Source organism: Mustelus asterias, unplaced genomic scaffold (assembly GCF_964213995.1).
Source record: "Mustelus asterias unplaced genomic scaffold, sMusAst1.hap1.1 HAP1_SCAFFOLD_2218, whole genome shotgun sequence".
In the NCBI taxonomy this organism is placed as follows: domain Eukaryota; kingdom Metazoa; phylum Chordata; class Chondrichthyes; order Carcharhiniformes; family Triakidae; genus Mustelus; species Mustelus asterias.
The window spans coordinates 1-25,969 of NW_027592163.1; the positions used below are offsets into that span (position 1 = coordinate 1).

Below are 25,969 nucleotides of genomic sequence, written 5' to 3' on the forward strand. Positions count from 1 at the left end.
AAAAAAAAAAGATAAGAAAATTGGCTAATGCGATTTTGTGGAAGAAGAAAATGGCAGACGGGATTCATTTTCCTTCTGAACTCACCAAAAGTCTCAAATTTTTTTTTCCGGTAAGTTATCCATCAGGTTTTCCCAGGCTGCCTAGGGAAAGAAACAGATAAATAATCTGAATGAATTGTTCTATTCAATATTACCTACCCTAGCAGCAACATTATTCACAGAAGGAAAATACTTCGACCAATCCATACAGAACATCTCATTCACTCATATAGCAGAGTTCATTAATCCCATTACTTCAAATAACTTATCACCTCCATTAAAACACTGGGAAGAGGAATGCCATATCAGAGTGTTAATGGGACATCAGCTGTGATGATCAATACTACTTTTCAGCCCATTATCAATTTGCTGTAGGAGGGAGGCATTGATTCGTGCCCGGGGTATAGGAAGGTGATCGTTGGCTGGCGAGAGAGTGCAGCAAGTTGCGATCCTTTATTCACAACAGTGGGGAGGGGGCCTGGCCTGTCTTTATGGAGGAGGAAATATCAAAGACATTCAGTCCTAATGAATCTAAACCTTACCTGAAAACAAAGGTCTACTGTTAGATGTGATTCTGTGATGAGGTAGCACTTGCTGAACAATCATGAGTGTGCTAATAGTTACACTAAGAACCACATTTAAGATAATCAGTCGAGCTTGAAGCATGGCTCGTTCATGCTTGCCAAAGTGACGTACATTCATATGTGGGCATCCATCGTCTGCAAACAAAAGGGATATGTCCAAGACTTGCACCCTTTCTCGAATTACTCAGGAGCTTGGAGAGCCTATAGTTCCCCGTTCATAAGTTCATAAGATATAGGAGCAGAATTAGGCCATTTGGCCCATCGGGTCTGCTCCGCCATTCAATCATGGCTGATACGCTCCTCATTCCCATTTTCCTGCCTTCTCCCCATAACCCTTCAACCCATTACCAATTAAAAATCTGTCTAACTCCTTCTTAAATTTACTCACTGTCCCAGCATCCACTGCACTTTGGGGGGAGCGAATTCCACAGATTCACAACCCTTTGGGAGAAGTAGTTTCTCCTCAACTCTGTTTTAAATTTGCTGCCCCTTATCCTAAGACTGTGACTTCTCGTCCTAGAATGCCCCACAAGAGGAAGCATCCGCTCCACGTCTACTTTATCCACACCTTTTATCATCTTGTATACCTCAATTTGATTTCCCCTCATTCTCCTGAATTCCAGAGAGTATCGGCCTAAACTGTTCAATCTCTCTTCATCCGGCAAACCCCCTCATCTCTGGAATCAATCTAGTGAACCTCCTCTGAACTGCCTTCAATGCCACTACATCTTTCCTCAAATACAGGGACCAAAACTGTGCACAATACTCCAGCTGCAGCCTCACCAATGCCTTGTATAGTTGCGACAATACTTCCTCACCTTTATATTCTATTCCTTTAGCTATAAATGCCAACATTCCATTCGCTTTCTTTATTATCTGCTGTACCTGCATGCTAGTTTTCTGTGACTCATGAATGAGGACAACCAGATCCCTCTGCACCGGAGCACCCCGAAGTCTCTCCCCATTTAGATAATAAGTCACCTTCCCATTTTTCCGACCAAAATGCGTGACCTCACACTTATCCACGTTAAACTCCATCTGCCACATTTTGGCCCACTCTCCTAGCCTATCAATATCCATTTGTTAGGTTCTTTCTCCATGGCAACACATTGACCAGAGTCGACTTGATAACCAATCAGCGCCTTTTTCTCCTGCAGTATAAATTGTTAGTTTGCCTCAAATTTGGCATTTGTCTCTTGAACTTGTCCTGTTGAGTGGAAGGCAAAAAGCTTCGGTAACTGTACAGGACCTTGGTGAGATCACATTTGGAATATTGTGTGCAGTTCTGGTCACCTCACTATAAAAAGGATGTGGAAGCGCTGGAAAGAGTGCAGAGGAGATTTACCAGGATGCTGCCTGGTTTGGAGGGTAGGTCTTATGAGGAAAGGTTGAGGGAGATAGGGCTGTTCTCTCTGGAGCGGAGGAGGCTGAGGGGAGACTTAATAGAGGTTTATAAAATGATGAAGGGGATAGATAGAGTGAACGTTCAAAGACTATTTCCTCGGGTGGATGGAGCTATTACAAGGGGGCATAACTATAGGGTTCATGGTGGGAGATATAGGAGGAATATCAGAGGTAGGTTCTTTATGCAGAGAGTGGTTGGGGTGTGGAATGGACTGCCTGCAGTGATAGTGGAGTCAGACACTTTAGAAACATTTAAGCGGTTATTGGATAGGCACATGGAGCACACCAGGATGATAGGGAGTGGGATAGCTTGACCTTGGTTTCAGATAAAGCTCAGCACAACATCGTGGGCCGAAGGGCCTGTTCTGTGCTGTACTGTTCTATGTTCTAACATGTCTCCCTTTTCGGAAAGATTACCTGGAATTCCTCCCCTTTGAAAGCTCGGCGTGCTTCCTCTCCTTCCAAAGATTCACTATAATCGTGGCCATCGTCTGAATCCGACACCAGCTCAAGCAGGGGGTTTCCCTCGCCACTCAGGATAGTCCCTTTTTTACTGAGGAAAGCAAAAGAGAGAAAATAAGACGGGAGACGGGCTGAACGGTGGCAGGAGCAAGCGAGATAGTGGAACATGGAAAGAGAATTTAACATTCACCCACTCCAACTTGCTGCACCATTTAATAAGCTCATAGCTCACCCTTCCCCCCTCCCAACCCCATCTGCCTTGGGAGGCACAGTGGTTAGCACTGCTGCCTCACAGCCCCAGGGACCCGGGTTCGATTCCCAGCTTGGGTCACCGTCTGTGCGGAGTCTGCACGTTCTCCCCCGTGTCTGCATGGGTTTCCTCCGGGTGCTCCGGTTTCCCCCCACAGTCTGAAAGACGTGCTGGTTAGTGCATTGACCATGCTAAATTCTCTCTCAATGTACTCGAACAGGCGTCAGAGTGTGGCAACTAGGGGATTTTCACAGTAACTTCATTGCAGTGTTAATGTAAGCCGACTTGTGACACTAACAATTAAAATAAAAAATGCCTTTGTTCTGAACAGTTGTCTTGCAAAAAGATATTAGTCCTGAAGTTTTGTAATGTTAATTTAGCATCTATAGTCTTGTGAAAGAGACCTTTTGTGTGAAGAGCTCCCTCACATTTCTGGCTTTTCGACAGCACTCCCCAAACCCGTGACCTCCACTACCTAGATAACCAAAGGTGCATGGGAACACCACCTCCTCCAAGTTCCCCTCTGAGCCACACACCATCCCTGACTTGGAACGAAGTTGCCACTCCTTTTTGTTGCTGGGGCAAAAAACCTGGAAGTCCTCCCTGACAGCACAGTGGGTACCCGGTGTGGAGAGGGACGGGGAAGGCGGAGGACCTCCTCATGAACCTGCTCCTGGGCCTGGCAAAACTTGCCATTAACAGGTTCAAGCAGCGGGCAACCGAGGAGGTTGTCCGACCCGACTGTCTGTCCCTCTATTGCAGCTACATTCGTGGGTGTCCCTTGAGAGGGAGCATGTGGCGTCCGAGGGCACTGTCGATGCCTTCCGTGCCCGCTGGGCACCGCAGGGGCTGGTGTGTATTATCGACCCCTTTAATCACATTTTAATTTATTGTTTTAAGTTTCCTTTCTACTTTGTCTTTTGTTTCGGGCGGTTCCCTTCTTTTTGGGAGGCTACCCCTGTTAATTTGCCCCTCAGTTAATTAGATTTAGTTTAATTGTTTAGTCAAAAAGATTGACAGCACTGTGGGTGCACCTACACCGAGAACAAGATGGCTTGTTCCACCTGCTCGAGGGTGAGTAACCTGCCTTTTCCAGCGATGCTCACATCCCAACGAATGAATCAAAAAACAAAGGGCCTGACTCTAATTCTGCACAAATCCAGCAAGAACCAGGCAACGACTCCCACCAGCCCTGGAGGGGAACGAGCAGACTTTGGAATTATGGGATGGTGCCATCCCTTCCATCCACTCAGCTGATTAGAAACAGGTTATTCACAAAGAGAAGCAAAGCTGCCTTGCGGAGTCGTGGAATCCAGCTTCAGTTCCAGGGTCAATGAGTTGCTACATAGAACATTGCATAGAAACCCTACAGTGCAGAAAGAGGCCATTTGGCCCATCGAGTCTGCTCCGACCACAATCCCACCCAGGCCCTACCCCCTTATCCCTACATATTTACCCGCTAATCCCTCTAACCTACACATCTAAGGGGCAATTTTAGCATGGCCAATCAACCTAACCTGCACATCTTTGGACTGTGGGAGGAAACCGAAGCACTCGGAGGAAACCCACGCAGACACGAGGAGAATGTGCAACCTCCACACAGACAGTGACCCAAGCCGGGAATCGAACCCGGGTCCCTGGAGCTGTGAAGCAGCAGTGCTAACCACTGTGCTACCGTGCCGCCCTGAACTCAGAGAAGTCAGGGAGTGAAGAGTCCAAGTCGGAGCCAGAAAAGAAAAGAGGGAAAGTCAGCCGACCACCCTCGGGGGCTGCCTGACAATCTGGGTACTTCCAGGTAATGTATTGATGGCCCTACAGGAGCCTACTCCCACTTTTCTTCATTGAAGCCCAGCAACATATCCTTCAGTCCTCTTCTCTCCACTGTGATTATCCAGCTTTCCATTAAATTCATGGCGAACCTGTGACCTGAGGGCCGTACGCGGCCTATCTGGGTTCTGATTGTGGCCCGACAGACATGTTGTTGACCATTGCCCACGCCCAGGGTTGCCGCATTTCAGATTTTTTTCCTCCCGGTGTGACTGAAGTGATTCGTACGTAAAGCAAGGGTGAGTGAAGTGAGGTGGGTGCTGATCGCTCACAACACTGACTGTGAGAGCCGTGCGCTCCCTGTCAATATTTATTTCATTCTGTTGAAGGTAGTTCTCATAACGCATGAATAATTCAGCATTTTCTATCATTCATTATGAGATATTTGGAGTGTATTTAATCTCATTCATATGCTCATGGTTAGTGAATGGTTAGTTAGCGGGCAGCACGGTGGCACAGTGGTCAGCACTGCTGCCGCACAGCGCCAGGGACCCGAGTTCGATTCCCGGCTTGGGTCACTGTCTGTGTGGAGTTTGCACGTTCTCCCCGTGTCTGCGTGGGTTTCCTCCGGGTGCTCTGGTTTCCTCCCGCAGTCCAAAGAAGTGCGGGTTGTGTGGATTGGCCGTGCTAAATTGCCCCTTAGTGTAAGGGGGACTAGTCGGGTAAATGCATAGGGTTATGGGGATAGGGTCTGGGTGGGATTGTGGTCGGTGCAGACTCGATGGGCCGAATGGCCTCTTTCTGCACTGTAGGGACTCTATGAACAAGCGTGATTTCAAAATTGGGGCCCACTGAGAGGGAGGGTCACTCAGTAGCCTAGGTTACCCATCACTGGTCTATGATATTCGCCCCAGTACTCCCCGTGGTAGTGAGCTTCACATTCTCACCACTCTCTGATTAAAGAAGGTTCCTCTGAATTCACTGTTAATGACAGCGAGACGATCTGCTTTCTTGCCAAATCCTCTTCACTCTAATTCTGTGAAAAGTGCCAGGAGGGAAAGAGAACTGAAGCTGCACCTCCCGCAACTAAATATCTTTACCCGGCAGCAGCACTACTGTCGCTAGTCAGAAGGTTGCCGGTTCAAATCCCACTGCTGGACAAGAGAACATCAATCTAACCCTGCCGCGTGGACGGACTGCTGTATTCTCAGTGCTGCCATCTTACAAAGGGGACCTCTCGCCAAGTGCCTGTCAGCCTTTTCAGGTCCCAATGCACAAGTTCTCATGTGATGAATGGCTGCAGCTTCACGGGTGTATCCTGCCCAACATTTATCCCTGAACCAACAGAACCAAAACAAAAACAGATGGTTCGTCCGAACCCTGCTGCGTGTGGGATCTTGCTGTGCGTCAGTTGGGTGCCACATTTCACTAAAAGACTGACAACCCTGCAAAAGCAATTCATGTGGCCACAAAGGTGGCATAGCCTCGACTCCCTTGTCTGTAGCTTTGCGCTGTCAGATAGACAGCTGGTCCGTGTGAGGAGGCAATGGAAAATCAGTTTGACAACTGCAGGAATCAGAGGCCAAACCTGACACTGAAATCACAAAATGCGCAAATTCCTCAGATTTTTTTCCCCCAAATGCAGTATCTACCACCTCCCAGAGAATCCATTTGGCAAAACACTCCACTTACCTCGAACTGTTTTGCCCGTTTGTCGTTTCCCAGTTACCTAGAAAAATAAAATGAATGTCAGTTACTGCGGAGCTCCTAAACCTTCTCAGCGCTTGGGACTATGATGCCAACTCTGTCACCTTCTTCCTGATGCTCCTTAAAACTCACCTCTTTGCCCAGGCTTTTTCGTTACCCATCCTTACATCTGCTTTTTGGGCTCCGTGTCACTTCTGCTTGAATATTCTCTCGTTGAACACCTCGAGCTGTTCTACTACACTAAATGGCGCTATATAAATGCAAGTTGCTGCTGTTGATTTACCAGGGGGAAGTGCTGGAGGGGCTCGGTTTTTTTAAAACTCATTTGTGGGACATGGGGGTCGCTGGCTGGGCCTGCATTTGTTGCCCATTCCTAGTTGCCTGAGGGTAATTGAGAATCAACCACATTGCTGTGGCTCTGAAGTCACATGTAGGCCAGACCGGGTAAGGACGGCAGATTTCCTTCCCTAAAGGACATTAGTGAACCAGATGGGTTTTTCTGACAATGGTTTCATGGTCATCACTAGATTCTTAATTCCAGACTTTTTTATTGAATTCAAATTCCACCATCTGTTGTGGCGGGATTCGAACCCAGGTCCCCAGAACGTTAGCTGAGTTTCTGGATTAATAAGCTAGCGATAATACCACTAGGCCATCGCATCCCCCCAAGGGTCTGTACTTACCTATGTGCCCCCCAGTGGATTTCCCTCACCAGGTTCCTGTTTTTAAAAACCGATTGTAAACCTCACCGATGTGAGGGGGAAGATTCCAATGTGGGGGGCAATACAGCGGGGAAGCCTACTAATTATATTGAAATGTATTTAAACGAGGTTCTCGAACTTCCTGGGTGGTAACCTCAGTATGTCCATAAACGGGGAGCGGAGGCAATCACGCCACGATATCCCACTGGCGAGAATCTCGCTTTAGGCCTCTCGTGGGAACTTGCGGCCAATTGCCAATCCGGGTCAAAGTGTGGAAGGTTTCCTCACCTGAAGGAGATAAGTGAAAATCAACTGGGTTTTTACAACAATCCAGTAGGTTCATGGTCATTAAAGTAGGGTTTAGCAGGGAAAGTTGGCCACTGGCTTGTCCTTGCTTGAGTTGTGTGTCAGTTTGCGAGGGAAACCAGGCCCTGGAATGTTCAGCGCCGCTGCCGTCCGCTCCATCGTCCATCCCAGGCAGCTGCCCTTGGCTCAGGCAGCTCTCGCCAGGGGCTACACCAAAGAGGCGCCATTGGCTGCCGGGATGTCTTTCACATAGCCCAGTCCGTCACGCAAACCACCCTCCCATCCATTGATCCCGTTGCCTCGGAAAAGCAGCCAGCACAATCAAGGACCCCACGCACCCCGGACATTCTCTCTTCCACCTTCTTCCGTCGGGAAAAAGATACAAAAGTCTGAGGTCATGTACCAACCGACTCAAGAACAGCTTCTTCCCTGCTGCTGCCAGACTTTTGAATGGACCTACCTCACATTAAGTTGATCTTTCTCTACACCCTAGCTATGACTGTAACACTACATTCTGCACCCTCTCCTTTCCTTCTCAATGAACCGTATGCTTTGTCTGCATAGTGCGCAAGAAACAGTACTTTTCACTGTATGCTAATACATGTGACAATAATAAATAATAAAACAGTTGAAAGAACAGCCTTTGGCTCTTTCCATTGGGGCTTACCAATTGACTCAAGTCACCACTTACTCAAAAAAAAATTAAGTCTCCTGTCTTCAATGTTCGAGAACTATTAATCATCTATTTTAATCCTCTCCAAATATTTCTTCTGTCCACCCTGTAGAATCTCCAAATGTATCTGCCAACTTGAGTGAATTTTATTACCTTTATTTTTCATTTCCACTTGTATTTCGTTCCGCTGTTCCTGCAGCACTATAACGTCACCTCCTCCGGCCTGACACAGGTCAGTGCCTCTCCTGTTCACCACCATAGCATATTCTGGGTAGCCTGCTGCTAGGAGACCTTTAGCACAGAAGTAATGGCCCTGGGAGCAGAATGAACAGAACAAGGCGTCAAACTGAGGAAGCCACTAAAAGAGGAGGAACCAACATCCAAATGATAATTCTCACTCCACAGTCAGTCATTTAAGGCACATTAGGAGGCCATTTGGCACATTGAGTAATCCAGTCAGTCCCATTCCTCCTAGTCCTGCATGTTTATTTATGTCAATTGTGCATCCAGTTTCCCTTTGCAATAATTGATCCTGTCAGCTTCCCTCGTGGGCAGTGAGAAACATAGAAACTAGAAGCAAGAGTAGGCCATTCGGCCCTTCGAGCCTGCTCTGCCATTCATTGTGATCATGGCTGATCATCCAATTCAATATCCTGATCCCCCATTCCCCCCCATATTTCTTGAACCCTTTCGCCCCAAGAGTTATATCTAATTTCTTCTTGAAATCACACAATATTTTGGGTTCAACTACTTTCTGTGGTAGTGAATTCCACACATTCACCACCCTCTGGGTGAAGAAATTTCTCCTCGCCTCAGTCTAAACGGTTTACCCCTTATCTTCAAACTATGACCCCTGGTTCTGGACTCCCCCCACCCACGGAAACATTCTTTCTGAATCTACCCTGTCTAACCCTGTGAGAATTTTATAAGTTTCTATGAGATCCCCCCTCACTCTTCTAAACTCTAGTATATATAATCCTAACCGACTTAGTCTCTTCTCATATGACAGACCTGCCATCCCAGGAATCATCCTGGTAAACCTTTGCTATACTCCCTCTATAGCAAGGACATCTTTCCTCAGATAAGGACACCAAAACTGCACACAGTACTCCAGGTGTGGTCTCACCAACGCCCTATACAATTGTAGCAAAACATCCTTATCCCTGTACCCAAATCCTCTCGCTATGAAGGCCAACACACCATTTGCCTTCTTCACTGCCTGCTGTACCCGCGCGCTTACTTTCAGCGACTGATGCACAAGGAAACCAAGGTCTCACTGAGTATCCACCTCTCTCAATTTACACCCATTCAAGTAATAATCTGTCTTCCTATTATTGCTACCAAAGTGGATAACCTCGCATTTATCCACATTATACTGCATCTGCCATGCAGATGCCCACACACTCAGCCTGTCCAAATCACGCTGAAGCATCTCTGCATCCTCCTCACAGCTCACCCTTCCACCCAACTTTGCATCATCTGCAAATCTGGAGACAATACATTCAGTTACCACTTCCAAATTATTAATATATAATGTGAACAGTTGGGGTCCTAACACAGATCCCTGCGGAACCCCACTAGTCACTGACTGCCAATCAGAAAAAGACCAATTTATGCCAACACTTTGCTTCCTATCTGCTAACCAGCTTTCTATCTCAAGACATTAACTGCAATCCCATGTGCTTTAATTTTACATAGTAGTCTGTTATGTGAGACCTTGTCGAAAGCCTTCTGAAAGTCTAAATAAACCACATCCACTGGTTCTCCTCTATCAACTCTACTAGTTACATCCTCAAAGAATTCCAATAAATTAGTCAAGCATGATTTCCCTTTTGTAAATCCATGCTGACTTTGCCTGATTATACCACTGCCTTCCAAATGCTGAGTTATGAAATCCTTGATAATGGACCCCAGCAACTTCCCTACTACCGATATTAGGCTCACTGGTCTATAATTCCCTGAGTTCCAGGAAATCACCATTTGCTGAGCAAAAAAGTTATTTTTCACCTTCCCTCACCCAAAACCTGAAATATGTGTCCTCTCATCATTATACATCAACTATCGGAATCATAGAATCCCTACAGTGCAGAAGGAGACCATTCAGCCCATCGAGTCTGCACCAAGTGCAAAAGAGCATTTTACCCAGGCCCTCCCCTTTGCCCTATTCCCATAATCCTATACATTTAATAGTGGATAATCCACCTAACCTACACATCCCTGAACACTAAGGGGTAATTTACCATGGACAATTCACCTCACCTGCACATCTTTGGACTGTGGGAGGAAACCGGAGCACCCCCGGAGGAAACCCACACAGACACGGGGAGAACGTGCAAACTCCACACAGACAGTCACCCAAAGCTGGAATTGAACCCGGGTCCCTGGCGCTGTTAGGCAGCAGTGCTAACCACTGTGGTTAGCACTGCTCACAATGCTGCCTCAAAACTGCCTCACAATGCCAGTGGCTGGGTTCAATTCCTGGCTTGGGTCACTGTCTGTGCGGAGTCTGCACATTCTCCCCATGTCTGCATGGGTTTCCTCCGGGTGCTCCGGTTTCCTCCCACAGCCCAAAACACATGCTGGTTAAGTGGATTGGCCATGCTAAATTCTCCCTCAGTGTACCCGAACAGGTGCCGGAGTGTGGCGACTGGGGGGATTTTCACAGCGACTTCATTGCCGTGTTAATGTAAGCCTACTTGTGACACTAATAAATAAACTTTAAAAAAAACTAATTCTGCAAATTCATGCAGCCTGTAACAAAAACTACCCAACAAAAAGTGAGAGCACAGACAGTTCAGTCATGCCACGAGGTGAAATAAATGTCCCCGTTTGTGCAAAATGCTATCTATAAATAATTCATAATTTTCTGCAGTAAGTAGCAGGAGGCCCCTTAATATACGAACGGAGGAGGTGAACACACAAAAGCTTGTCAGAACAGTGTGAGGCTTTAATAAAGACTCCTGCTAAGTGACGAAATGTGACTGATTTGTTGTTGTAACTTGTTATTTGTTTTAATCAGTGCAGAGCTGTGGGGTTCCGCAATCCCCTTTACTCTGCTTCACAATTGTGTCCCGTTTCGTGGCAGCCCAGGTGGGTTAAAAAAAAAACAGCACAAAATAACAGTTTGGCTAAAATTGTTCACCTGCTTAAAAGGTTTCTCCCAGCATTACAACCAGCCAAAAGGGGACCACCTACCTTAAAATAGTCAGGCTTCAGTACCGTCGCTCTAATACTGTCCAATATCGCCAGTCTGGAAGAGGGAAAGGAATTCTCTTTGTATAATCAAATCAGATGTTTCTTGGAGACACACTCACACACACTCACAGACACACACACTCACTCACACTCACAGACACACACTCTCACAGACACACACTCTCACAGACACACACTCTCACAGACACACACTCTCACAGACACACACTCACAGACACACACTCACTCACACTCACTCACTCACACTCACTCACTCACACTCACACACTCACACACTCGCACACACACACACTCACACACACTCACACACACTCACACACACTCACACACACTCACACACACTCACACACACTCACACACACTCACACTCACACACACTCACACACACACACACTCACAGACACACACACTCACAGACACACACACTCACAGACACACACACTCACAGACACACACACTCACAGACACACACACTCACAGACACACACACTCACAGACACACACACTCACAGACACACACACTCACAGACACACACACTCACAGACACACACACTCACAGACACACACACTCACAGACACACACACTCACAGACACACACACACACACACAAAGAGACACACGGGTGGATGTAGCTGTTACTAGGGGGCATAACTATAAGATTCATGGAGGGAGATATAGGAGGGATGTCCGAGGTAGGTTCTTTACTCAGAGAGTGGTTGGGGTGTGGAATGGACTGCCTGCTGTGATAGTGGAGTCGGACACTTTAGGAACTTTCAAGCGGTTATTGGATAGGCACATGGAGCACACCAGGATGATAGGGAGTGGGATAGCTTGATCTTGGTTTCAGACAAAGCTCGGCACAACATCGAGGGCCGAAGGGCCTGTACTGTGCTGTACTGTTCTATGTTCACACTCTCAAAGAGACACACACACACACAAAGAGACACACACATATGCACACACACACACACAAAGAGATACACAAAGAGACACACACACACACAAAGACACACACACACAAAGAGACACACACACAAAGAGACACACACACAAAGACACACACACACAAAGACACACACACACACACAAAGAGACACACACACACAAAGAGACACACACACACACAAAGAGACACACACACACACAAAGAGACACACACACACACAATAAGAGACACACACACACACAATAAGAGACACACACACACAAAGAGACACACACATATGCACACACACACACACACACACACACACACACACACACACACCCCTTCCAACTGAACCTGCCCCCAGTGTCACACACCTTCTGAAAGGAGAACATGCAAACGTGCTTTTTATAACTTCACCAACTGTTTCAAAGCCAGGCTCTGAGTTCACCTAGTCACAATCCAGTACGTCACACAGCGCCCTGCAGCCAACACATTATTTTTCAAGTGCAGTCACGGTAACGTAGAAAAAGTGGCACCTGACTTGTGCCCAGCAAGCTCCCACAAACAACACCTGAATAGTGAGCAGATGATTGGGTCTTTTAAATGGTAGATACTGGAAAATCACAGCAGATCTGACAGCGTCTGTGGAGAGAGAATAGAGGCAATGGCCGGTATTTTATGACCTCGCTCGGGGCAGACTCGTAAAATCCCATCCGAGGCCAACGGAGAATTCCGTTCTGCGAGCGAGGCAGTAAGATTCCGGCCAATGTTTCAAGTCAGGATCCAACCAGACTCGAAACGTTGACTCTATTCTCTTCCCACAGATGCTGTCAGACCTGCTGAGATTTTTCAGCATTTTCTGTTTTTGTTTCAGATTCCAGCACCCGCGGTACTTTGCCTTGGTCTTGAATGATGTTGATTAAGGGACGGAACATTCCTGCTCTATTCAAAATGGTGCCACGAGATCTTTCACATCCATCTGAGGGGGCAGATCACGTCTTATCTGGCAAATGGCAGCACCTCTAAAAGTGGGCAGCAGCACGGTGGCACAGTGGGTTAGCACTGCTGCCTCACAGCGCCAGGGACCCGGGTTCAATTCCCAGCTTGGGTCACTATCTGTGTGGAGCTTGCACATCCTCCTCCCTGTGGCTGCGTGGGTTTCCTCCGGATGCCCTGGTTTCCTCCCACAGTCTGAAAGACGTGCTGGTTAGGTGGATTGGCCATGCTAAATTCTCCCTCAGTGTACCCGAACAGGCGCCGGAGTGTGGCGGCTAGGGGATTTTCACAGTAACTTCATTGCAGTGTTAATGTAAGCCTACTTGTGACACTAATAAATAAATAAACTTTCAGTGCAGCACTCTCTCAGCACTGCAGTGGGGGTTTAGCCTGGATTACGCGCAAGTCTCCAGAGTGGGACTTAAACCCACCCACACAGCGTAACTGGTTGATTCTGGTCATTTGATAATCCTGAGCACCTGGGCAACACAGTGGCACAGTGGTTAGCACTGCTGCCTCACAGCGCCAGGGACCCGGGTTCGATTCCAAGCCTTGGGTCACTGTCTGTGTGGAGTTTCCTCCAGGTGCTCCGGTTTCCTCCCACACTCCAAAGATGCGTGGGCTAGGTGGATTGGCCATGCTAAGTTCTTCCTTAGTGTCAGGGGGGTTAGCTAGGGTAAATACATGGGGTTATGAGGATAGGACCTCGGTGGGATTGTGGTTGGTGCAAGCTCGATGGGCCAAATGGCCTCTTCTGCAATGTAGGGATTCTTTGGGCAGGATTTTACAGCCTCTCTCAACCGAGACCATAAATTCCCACCTGAGGTCAACGGACATTTCCATTGTCCGCCCCTCGCCTGCTCCGACTCCCGTGGTGGGCGAGGCGGTAGAATTCTGGCCTATGATTCTATGAGATGCTAAGGGGACTGCTCCTTTTATAATTGCTCTAGTGGGGTCAGCACTCTTCTTGTGATGGAACACCAAAGTTAACTTACTGGATATTTTTATTTTAAGGCTGACAATTGGAAAACTGTGTTGGGCTTGGCGGTGGTGTTGCAGTTTAGGCCACAAGCCTCCACAGATTCAGCTATTTTATTCTGGTTCCACCATTGATTGTGTTAAGCTCCATGCACGGCAGATGTGCAGGACTAGAACTTCAGTGGAATGGTCTAAAAGCACAAAGTCACGGAATCAAGCACCTCCCTTTCCTCCCCCACAGCACTGACTGGAAACTAAAGCAAGATGCGTGACTGCTTTTTGTCTGTGCGACGCATTTTTATTCTTTTTGAAATTGCGCAAAACCCCCTCAGTATTGGGCAGACGGAGCATCTTCTCCGCAGCCAGTCCCTCACAACTCCCTCGACTCTTCCTCCATCCCTCGGGCAATGTTCATAGGTACAATGGCTAGCAAAGGATCCAAGCGACTTCTGCACGATTCCCTGTATCAACGTCCCACTTTAACCCCCTATAGCATCAATATATTGCATTGCCAAAGACAAAGTGCCCTCTGTCATCCTGCAATATGGTTCTGCAAAGCTTGTCACAAACGTACTGTCATGATCTGAAGCATAAAAATGTCACACTTGTTGCAGGCCAAAGTGCCCACCACAAGGACTCACCGATGATCATTCAGCTGCAGGTAACAACAGGCTCTCCGACAATACAAGTGGTGATTATATGGGCTGGAAAAGGAGAGGGAAATGTAACATTCCAGTTACTGATGATACATTAAGAGTGCAACATCCATTACTTGTCAGAACAAGTCACCCCCAGCAGCCTCCACACTCCCCAATAAATAATAATCAGCAGATAATCAAGTCCGGGAATCATAATTTTACACGGACAGTACAGCAGTGCCCAAGGGGAGGGATGTACACGCAACCCAAACACACTGTGCAATTGAGGGATGGAAATATTCTGCTGTAAATTTAGTATGATACACAACGAAAACTCCAACATAGCACCAGGGACCCGGGTTCAATTCCCGGCCTCGGGTCACTGTCTGTGTGGAGTTTGCACATTCTCCCCATGTCTGCGTGGGTTTCCTCCGGGTGCTCCGATTTCCTCCCACAGTCTGAAAGACGTGCTGGTTAGGTGCATTGGCCATGCTAAATTCTCCCTCAGTGTAACCCGAGCAGGCGCCAGAGTGTGGCGACTAGCGGATTTTCACAGTAACTTCATTGCAGTGTTAATGTAAGCCTACTTCTGACACTAATAAATAAACTTTAAAACTCATAACATAACCCGGGTCCCTGGCGCTGTGAGGCAGCAGTGCTAACCACTGTGCCGCCGTGCCTCCCACCCCCTCGCTCCTCACCACCCAACATTTAGCCTCCCTCAGTGACAGCTTTCCCTGACCTCCAACATCTGGTTTGCCTCAACGGACAGTCCAGTTTCCCTCGCAATATCCAGCTTCCCTCATTGGCACCTCATGCTGAACGGTTCATGGCTCCGCTGCCTTTTTCTTGCCTAGGGCGGCACGGTGGCACAGGGGTTAGCACTGCTGCCTCACAGCGCCAGGGACACGGGTTCAAATCCCGGCTTGGGTCTGCACATTCTCCCCGTGTCTGCGTGGGTTTCTGGGTGCTCCGGTTTCCTCCCACAGTCTGAAAGACGTGCTGGTTAGGTGAATTGGCCATGTTAAATTCTCCCTCAGTGTACCCGAACAGGCGCCGGAGTGTGGCGACTAGGGGATTTTCACAGTAACTTCATTGCAGTGTTAATGTGAACCGACTTGTGACACTAATAAATAAACTTAAATTTAACTCTTATTTCTCTCAATGATGTCAGCCTGGTTGTGAAGACACTGAGACTAGGATGCTTTAGCAGAGGTGCTATTACTCACCACAGAATTTACTTCTCCACTCAAACATCATCTCGACAGTGCTGGCTAACTCTTTTTTATATACGCATCTGAGTGTAAAGAACTAATCAATATCCAACGCCTAATAGATAATAATAATGTTCTCATCAAATCACCCTCCTCAGCTCTGCCAAGTGAAGTACAGTAAGTTCTCGGTTCAAGTCTCCCTGCTTAGTGTGATTTTGTTTAAACATTGTTTATTTATTAGTTTGTCGTTTTTCAGATTTGCGATAGTCTTTTTTTAAAATGTAACTTGACTTCTTGCCCAGCCCCCAACCCCACAGTGAATTCTGGCCCAGCCACAGCCCAACCCCCACCCTGCACTATTCCCCTCTCCCCAACCTGCACCCTGTACCATTCCCCTCACCCCAACCTGCACTCCGCACCATTCCCACACCTCCCTAGCCCCCAGGGGGTGATGGTTGTGAAAGGGAGTAGGGCCCCCCCGGCTCAATCCACAGTCCAGGATCAGAGGTTAGCCTCCTGCAGACTGCTGGGGGGGGGGGGGGGGGGGGGGGGGGGTTCCAGGGTCCACGCCCCGTTGCAGCCTCAAACTGGGAGTTGGCCAGAGAAAGGGAAAAGAGGGAGACAGACAGAGTGGAAAAAGAGGAACAGAGAGATTGGGAAAGAAGGGAGAGGGAAAGGAGAGAGAGAGAGAGTGGGAAAGGAGGGAGAGAAAGAGTGTGGGGAGAGAGAAAGAGAGAGAAAGAGATAGTGAGTGGAAAAGGAGAGAAAGAGTGGGAAAGTACAGGGGGACAGACAGAGGAAAAGGACAGAGACAGGCTGAGTGAGAAAGGAGAGAAGGAGCGAGAGAGAGAACGAGAGAGAGAGAGAGAAAGAGAAAATGAAAGGAAAGAAAGCAAAAAGTTGAGCTGAATTTCAGGGCTGCTGTGGGTGAGGTAGGTGGGATTTTCCAGCCACGCTCATCCCGAAACTGTAAAATCCCACCCAAGGTCAACGGACCTTCCCACACTCCGCCCCTCACATGGTCCGATTTCCATGGGGGGGGCGGGGGACGGTTGGTAAAATTCCAGCCAGAATCTGTGCTACTCAGGGTTTGTTTGAGTGATTTAGTCTTCTCTAATTTGAATTTATACAGGATTCCTGTTATATTAAATGATTCATTTTATTTTGCAAGTTATTCCAGCTCGGAATGCACAGTGCTGTGTATGTATTTCAACTCCTACATTGACTTTTCTGGGAAAGAAGTGTCCAAAGGGACCTAACTCCGGCTTCAACATTGATTCCCATGGGAACCCATGGTTCATTCAAAGTTGTTTCACTTCCAAGTTGTGATTTCCAGCAACCACAACAATAAGTGAGGCCTTACTGTAATTAACCTTTCCAAACACCTATTGTCTGTCTTTAGTCTTCTCTGCCCTCAATAAGTATCACATGTTGGTACGAAATGGATTGAGAGCAGTTTGGCAAACACATTCTAGTTGGATGCATGGCAGACCAGAAGAGCAACATCCCTGGTCACCGCTAAGTCAATTGATAAAAGTTAAAAAAAGTTTATTTATTGGTCACAAGTAAGGCTTACATTAACACCGCAATGAAGTTACTGTGAAATTCCCCTAGTCGCCCACACTCCGGCGCCTGTTTAGGTCAATGCACCTAATCGTCACGCCTTTCAGACTGTGGGAGGAAACCGGAGCACCCGGAGGAAACCCACGCGGACACGGTGAGAACTTGCAAACTTCACACAGACAGTGACCCAAGCCGGGAATCGAACCTGGGTCCCTGGTGCTGTGAGGCATCAGTGTTAACCACTGTGCTACTGTGCCGCCCAGATGCCGATCACATGCTGGCTGATCACTTAAGTGCAGCAAATGGCCTTAGCGATCCAAAATAGGACGGGGGAAAATGGCAAATTCGGTCAGTGTTCACATAGCCCATACGCACTTTATAGTGCCTGTTCATAGACAGAGGGTCAGCTGCACCACTGAAGGGTCTCTGGGGAGACACAATATCTTCAATCAGAAAAGCTGGAGTGCCACTTGGACAATTCCCAGTGGACACCCCAGTGTCTGAAATCAGCGAAACATTCCGGAGAGGGAAAGGGAAACCTGGGATAACGTTGTTTTAAAACTCCGACAGTGACAGCGGTGAACTGTACCTGATTTCCACTGCCTTGCTGTATGTGGTGACGGCAGCTCTGAATTCGTTTATATTCACTTCATCTTCACCTTTCCTCTGAAGATACTCAATCTTCTAATGACAAAACAGACAAGATAACGTCAAAGAATCATAGGATCCAGAAAGTGCAGAAGAGGCCATTCGGCCCATCAAGTCTGCACCAACTCTCTGACAGAGCATTTTACCCGGGCCCTCTCCCCTTAACCCCACATGTTTCCCATGGCTAATTCACCTAACCTATACATCTTGGGCTCAGTAAGAAGTCTCACAACACCAGGTTAAAGTCCAACAGGTTTATTTGGAATCACGAGCTTTCGGAGCACTGCTCCTTCATCAGGTGAGTGGGCGGCGAACATTCCCATCGGCCATCCGATGCTCGATTGGCCAAGCTGCAACAGCAGGAACGGGAGCGAGGAGACCCTCACGCAATTCCCGCTCCGCCTCCCTCAACCCGCCAGTAAATCCCACCCCCTGAAAGATGACTGCGGATAGCAAATCTCAGCGCGCAAGCTCCCCTGTGGAGAATGGATCAAAGACAATACGCGGAAACTTAATTTCAAAACACGGCGAGTTATTACGATCCGAAACGCGCAGCGAGAAAGGTCGGTGGAAGCAGATTCTTTAGTGTCGTTCAAAAGGGAATTGGGTAAATACTGGAAAGGGGGGAAAAGTTTGACAGGGACATGTTCATGAATATGTTTAAGTCACGGATAGATGGATTCATGGTCGGTAGGGGAATTAAGGGTTATGGGGAGCAGGCGGGTAAGTGGAACTGATTCACTTCAGATCAGCCAGGATCTTATTGAATGGCGGGGCAGGCTCGAGGGGCTAGATGGCCTACTCCTGCTCCTATTTCTTATGTTCTTATATGGGGATAGAGCAGGGGAATGGGATTGATCGGAAAGCTCCAAAGAGACGGAGAAAACCACGGGCAGAATGGACAGAGTGGAATTCTTTGTGCCGTCTTATTCCATATAAACAAAGAGATGTGTACGCAGACAAACATCAGGAAGCTATTAGCAGAGTCCCATTAATACTGACTCACTAACTGCACTATTCAAATAAATTGCTGAAAGCACACTCAAAGAGTAGGCAGGACTATGGAGCACTCTTGAACCCTTAAGAGGTCACTTGCTGCTTTTCCTCCACCCTGTCACTCAGTTTTGCACATACAGGATTGCGGTCACAAAGTCTTGCCTCAAACTGAAACAGGGGAAAGAAAATATGATTTATTTATTCATTTTTAAAAAAAAAACGTTTAGCTCCTGACAGTGGAGGGTTGTTGCCCTGCCAACAGGTGACTTCACCACTGAGGAGCTCTGCTCGACAGGCACATGCATGACTGAAGAAACATAAAAACAGAAATGAGACCAAGGAATAGGCCATTCGGCCCTTCGAGCCTAGTCCACCATTCATTATGATAAATGGTTGATCATGATTGGCCATGTTAAATTGACCCTAGTGTCAGAGGGATTAGCAGGGTATTATGAGGTTTACGGGAATAGGGGCTGGGTGGGGTTGTGGTTGGTACAGACTCAATGGGGCGAATGGCCTCCTTCTGTGCTCTAGGGAATTCTATGATCAAATCCAATATCCTGATCCCCCTCCCCCTCCATATCCCTTGATCCCTTTAGCCCCAAAAGGTATATCTAATTTCCTCTCGAAATCACACATTTTGGCCTCAACTACATTCTGAGGTAGTGAATTCCACACATTCACCATCCTCTGGGTGAAGAAACTTCTCCTCACCTCAGTCCTAAAAGGTTTACCCCTTATCCTCAAACTATGACCCCCTAGTTCTGGAGTCCCCCACCATCGGGAACATTCTTTCTGAATCTGTCCTGTCTAAACCTGTTCGAAATGTATAAGTTTCTATGAGATCCATCTCACTCTTCGAAACTTCAGCAAATATAATCCTAAGGAAGTCTTGAACATGGGAAGGATTGACACACTGCCCCAACAGGTGGTGGGGGGAAAAAGGCCAAAGATTGCTACAAAAAAAAGTTGGGTGATGGATGGGGTGAGAAAGGATATTGGTAGTGTCTTTCTGAATCTGGTGACCTATGCAAAATGTACAGCTGTACATGCGAGGTCATGCTATATATGTGTATAGCTGTACGTGGTGAGGTCATGCATTTAATGACATGCAAGGTCATGCTACATATATGTATTGCTGTACATGTCTACCAAAATGCATGGCATCACAAAATGGGCAGCAGCAATTTGTACTTAATGGCACAATTCTAAAGAATACTCCGAGACAGCGGGGCATGGGTGAGGGGAGGATTTAGATTGAAGGTTTTAGGACATATCAAAGGAGTAGTTAGCAAAGCATATGGGGTGGCACGGTGGCACAGTGGTTAGCACTGCTGCCTCACAGCACCAGGGACCCGGGTTCAATTCCAGCCTCGGGTCACTGTCTGTGTGGAGTTTGCACATTCTCCCCATGTCTGCGTGGGTTTCCTCCGGGTGCTCCGGTTTCCTCCCACAGTCCAAAGATGTGCGGGTTAGGTTGATTGGCCATGCGAAATTGACCCTAGTTTTGGGAGGATTGGTGGGGTAAATATGTGGGGTTACAGGGATCGGGTGGGATTGTGGTCGGTGCAGGCTTGATGGGCCGAATGGCCCCCTTCAGTACTGTAAGGATTCTATGATTCTATAATCTTGGGCTTCACAAATGGAGTTATTGAGTGCAAAAGCAGGGAAAATGTATAAAGTTCTGGTTGGGTTACAGCTAGGGTACTGCATCCAGTTCTGCTCACTACAGATGTGAAGGTCCTCGAGAGGGTGCTGAGCAGAGGGTTCCTGAGATGAGGGAATTTAGTTACGTTTAAGTTGGAGAAGCTGGGGTTGTTCTCCCCGGAGCAAGAAGAGATTGAGGAGAGATCTGATGGAGGTGTACAAGATTACGACAGCTTTACATAAGGTGGACAAAAGAAAGCTGCCCCCATCGAAGATGATGGTGCAAAGATTAGCAGACACAAGGTTCTGGGCAAGAGATGCAGGGGTGGATATTATACACAGTGATCGGTAATGGCTTGAAACTCTCAGTCTACATGGGCTGTGCCAGCGAAGGCTATCAACGATTTCAAAAAGAAATTGGATGGACACTTGAGGGAAAAAAACTTGCAGGGTTAAAGGGGCTGACCGGATTCATCCATAGCAATGATAGGAAACCTAGCAAGAAGTCTCACAACGCCAGGTTAAAGTCCAACAGGTTTATTTGGAATCACGAGCTTTCGGAGTGCTGCTCCTTCATCAGGTGAGTGCCCATTCACCTGATGAAGGAGCAGCACTCCGAAAGCTCGTGATTCCAAATAAACCTGTTGGACTGTAACCTGGTGTCGTGAGACTTCTTACTGTGCCCTCCCCAGTCCAACACCGGCATCTCCACATCATAGGTAATCTAGGCGAGTGAGTGGGCTGCGTAAGTGGCCCTTCTTTATCTCGGTAGGCTGCAAGGTAGCACGGTAGCACAGTGGTTAGCACTGCTGCTTCACAGCTCCAGGGACCTGGGTTCAATTCCCGGCTCGGGTCACTGTCTGTGTGGAGTTTGCACGTTCTCCTCGTGTCTGCGTGGGTTTCCTCCGGGTGCTCTGGTTTCCTGCCACAGTCCAAAGATGTGGAGGTTAGGTTGATTGGCCATTGCTAAAATTGCCCCTTAGTGTCCTGGGGTGTGTAGATTAGAGGGATTAGCGGGTAAAATATGTAGGGATATGGGGGTAGGGCCTGGGTGGGATTGTGGTCGGTGCAGACTCGATGGGCCGAATGGCCTCTTTCTGTAGGGTTTCTATGATTTCTATGAAGGTTGAAAACAGGCTTGTTCACCAACTATGACCCTGCAATAAGGCTGAATAGATTTAACACATGGCAAATATTTCACAATGAGTTATAGAAAATGCTTAATCATTCACATATTAATAGAAGTGTCATCAACTTCAAATGGCAAAAAACAAAAGAAATATTGCCGCTTGACACAGAGGGAGCGCACGACTCTCATAGTCAATGTTGTGAGCAATCAGCACGCACCCCACTTCACTTGCCCGTGCTTTACGTGCGAATCACTTCAGTCACACCGGTAGGGAAAGACAGACGGAAACCGGTGGAATGTGGCAATTCTGCTTGTGGGAAACATTCAACAAAATGCTGCACTCAGAATCCAGGTTGCCCACCACTGCTCTACGGAGGCACACATGGATTCAATGGTCTGAATGGCCTCATTCTCTGCCATAATGACTCCATTGGCGAGATTTTACAACCTCGCTCGGGCGAGGCCGGAAATTCCCACCCGAGGTCTACGGAGATTTCCACTGTTGGACCCTCGCCCACTCCGATACTGGGCGGGCGAGGGTGGCAGAGTTCCGGCCTATGAATCTTCAATCAGACACACACTGTTCCACGTCGGGTCTGAGAAAGCGCATTCATGTTTGCACGAATAAATGATGAAAACAAAGAAGTACTTACTTGGTTACTGGATTCACAGTTTCTTTCAAAGTCAGTGAGAACAGAATGGCCCTCCGCGGCAAATTTCTTTATATAGCCTGCGACTGAACAGAGGACACAGCAAGAAGTTACTTCCAACAACAAAACACGCTGGCTGTGAATGGAGATCAGCAATTCCCTGCCAACGGTGGCCTTTTCAGCTTTGGTTGTTAAAAAGTATAAATTGCTTCCCCTGTTGCTAAGTTGGTCACGTGCAGATCAGCCATTTGTGTGAGACACAGGGAGAATCCCAGTTCAGCCTCTGATTCAGGGAGAATCCCAGTTCAGCCTCCAATTCACTGAGCTGCCTGTTCTGAGTCAGGTTAGCAGGGGTGTTATAACAATGGGCCTGGTACACTTTCCCTCGGGTCTCCTGTTCTCGTCGCTGTCCAGTGAGTACCCTCCTCAAATGTTTACGTGTGGAGGCAGGACAGTGCTGAACTCTGAGTAATAGAATCCTAAAATCCTGCAGTGCAGAAGGAGGCCATTTGGCCCATCGGGTCTGCACTGACCACAATCCCACCCTCGGCCCTATCCCCATAACCGCACGCATTTACCCTAGCTAGTCCCACTGACATCAAGGAGCAATTTAGCACGGCCAATCCACCTAACCCGCACATCTTTGGGCTGTGGGAGGAAACCGGAGCACCCGGAGGAAACCCACGCAGACGCGGGGAGAATGTGTGCAAACTCCACACAGACAGTGACCCAAGCCGGGAATCAAACCCGAGTCCCTGGTGCTGTGAGGCGGCAGTGCTAACCACTGTGCCACTCCGATTAGATATAGGAATAGGTGTAGGCCATTTGGCCTCCCAAACTTGCCTCCTCTTTCGATAAGACATGCCTGATCTTCTATCTCAATGTCACTTTCCTGCCCTGGGCCCACATTCCTTGATTCAGAGAGGACAAAAAACGATCGTGAACAGACTCGAAGACTGAGCACCCAAAGCTCTGTGGGGGAGAGGAATAGGAACAGAAGTTCTGAAGAGCCTGTCTACACTGCCTGGGCTTACACATGAAATATTAACCTTGGCACTGGGCCCCAGGATCTGTCACTGGCTGTAATAAAATGGGAAGAAAAGAAAAATGAGCAATTCAACAATAAAAACCGGAATCTGTTTTACTTAATAAAACCTTCACTCTCGCTACCCTGCTGTCCATGTGGAAACACTGCAATATTGGTGAAGGTTGCAGAGGAAGCAATGGTGTGTGCGATTGCAGAGACAGGCACTCTGGTTAGTTTGCATTATTATTTGAACATTGATCATTCCCTCCCAGGTACTTGGCCTTCAGTCAGGAGGACGGGAAGTTCTGAACTAGGCTCACCAGACTAGAGGCCTCTCTTCAGCTATCCTTAATAGTCCATTTATTAGTGTCACAAGTAGGCTTATATTAACACTGCAATGAAGTTACTGTGAAAATTCCTTAGTCGCCACACTCCGGCACCTGTTCAGGTACTTTGAGGGAGAACTTAGCACGGCCAATGCACCTAACCAGCCTGTCTTTCGGACTGGGGAGGAAACCGGAGCACCCAAAGGAAACCCACGCAGACACGGGGAGAACTTGCAGACTCTGCACAGACAGTGACCCAAGCCGAGAATCGAACCCGGGTCCCTGGCGCTGTGAGGCAGCAGTGCTAACCACTGTGCCGCCGTGCCTCCCACCCCCTCGCTCCTCACCACCCAACATTTAGCCTCCCTCAGTGGCAGCTTTCCCTGACCTCCAACATCTGGTTTGCCTCAACGGACAGTCCAGTTTCCCTCGCAATATCCAGCTTCCCTCATTGGCACCTCATGCTGAACGGTTCATGGCTCCGCTGCCTTTTTCTTGCCAAGGGCGGCACGGTGATTAGCACTGCTGCCTCACAGCGCCAGGGACACGGGTTCAAATCCCGGCTTGGGCCACTGTCGGTGCGGAGCCTGCACATTCTCCCCGTGTCTGCGTGGGTTTCCTCCGGGTGCTCTGGTTTCCTCCCACAGTCTGAAAGACGCGCTGGTTCGGTGCATTGGCCATGCTAAATTCTCCCTCAGTGTTCCCGAACAGGCGCTGGAGTGTGGCGACTAGGGGATTTTCACAGTAACTTCATTGCAGTGTTAATGTAAGCCTTACTTGTGACACTAATGAATAAACTTTAAACTTTAGAAAGATTTTCTATGTTTCATTCAGGCTTAGCCTTTATCTTACACTTCAAAAACACATGATTTGACAGGCCAAAAAAAAACATTTATCTAATGCGCTTCTGCCATCTTGTGAGACAATGAGAATAGAGTTAATGATTAGTCACCATCAATGATGCTACATCAGACCTGTACAAGGTCAAAGGAGAAAATGCTAAACTTCCAATAAGTCGTGTCTCAAATTATTATCCCAAAATGTTGTTCAACTACTCCACAAGAAGGTTTTAGATGTAAACTTAGTCTACAATAAAGTGCAATTATTTTTTTCTCTAATATTCATTTATGGGACGTGGGCATCGCTGGCTTTCCAGCATTTATTGCCCATCTCTAATTGCCCTTGAGAAGGTGGTGGTGCTTTCTTGTGCATGTGGTATAGGGACATGGATACTGTGAGGAAAGGAGTTCCAGGATATTGATCCAGCGACAATGAAGGAACAATATATTTCCAAGTCAGGAGGGTGTATGACTTGGGGGGGGAACTTGCAGGTGGTGGTGTTCCCATGCATCTGCTGCCCTTGTCCCTTTTAGGTGGTAGTTTAAAGTTTATTTATTAGTGAAACAAGGAGACTTACAATAACAGTGCAATGAAGTTACTGTGAAAATCCCCTAGTCGCCTCACTCTGTCACCTGTTCAGGCACACTGAGGGAGAAGGAGAATTTAGCATGGACAACGCACCTAACCTACGTCTTCTGGACTGTGGGAGGAAACCGGAGCACCCGGTGGAAACCCACGCAGACACAGGGAGAATGTGCAGACTCTGCACAGACAGTGACCCAAGCCGGGAATTGAACCCAGGTCCCTGGGTGCTGTGAGGCAGCAGTGCTAAGCACTGTGCTACCGTGCCACCCACAGAGGTCGTGGGTTTGGAAAGTGCTGTCATAGGAGGCTTGGTGAGTGCAGATGGTACACACTGCTGCCGCTGTGTGTGGGTGGTGAAAGGGAGCAAATGTTGAAGGTGATGCTTTGTCCTGGAATATGTTGAAGTTCTTGAATGCAATTGAAGCTCAACTGAATAGAAATGAATTGGTACAAACAACACAAAAGGACCTCTGAAAACCGCATTTTTTTTTTAAAGCATGTCACAAGTTGCAGCCTGATTAAGCGAGAATCTTACAGTGTGCCAGCAGTATTGTAAGGGCCGTGTTCTTCTGGAGATCTGTCCAGTGAGGGGCTATCCTGTCAATGGGAATTTGGTTTATTAAGGGTTTTGTACAGCAGATGACCTCCTTCAGTTCAGAATCATCCTGGGGAGAAGACACAAGAAAGAATTGT

At 47.7% G+C, this 25,969-nt stretch overlaps 1 protein-coding gene across 1 annotated transcript in view; it reads right to left on the minus strand.

Moving 5' to 3' along the window:
- Positions 1–81: 81 nt before the first annotated feature.
- The window catches only part of LOC144489469 (E3 ubiquitin-protein ligase TTC3-like), a 56,413-nt gene continuing 30,525 nt past the window's right edge, over positions 82–25,969 (minus strand). Inside the window, exons 6-14 of the mRNA XM_078207332.1 lie at positions 25,812–25,941; positions 22,502–22,584; positions 18,018–18,112; positions 14,655–14,717; positions 11,089–11,143; positions 8,047–8,206; positions 6,199–6,235; positions 2,445–2,580; positions 82–141 (exon numbers count right to left, since the gene is read on the minus strand). Coding sequence (XP_078063458.1) covers positions 94–141; positions 2,445–2,580; positions 6,199–6,235; positions 8,047–8,206; positions 11,089–11,143; positions 14,655–14,717; positions 18,018–18,112; positions 22,502–22,584; positions 25,812–25,941 — 807 coding nt within the window. The 3' untranslated portion in view covers positions 82–93. The remainder of the gene's footprint in view (positions 142–2,444; positions 2,581–6,198; positions 6,236–8,046; positions 8,207–11,088; positions 11,144–14,654; positions 14,718–18,017; positions 18,113–22,501; positions 22,585–25,811; positions 25,942–25,969) is intronic.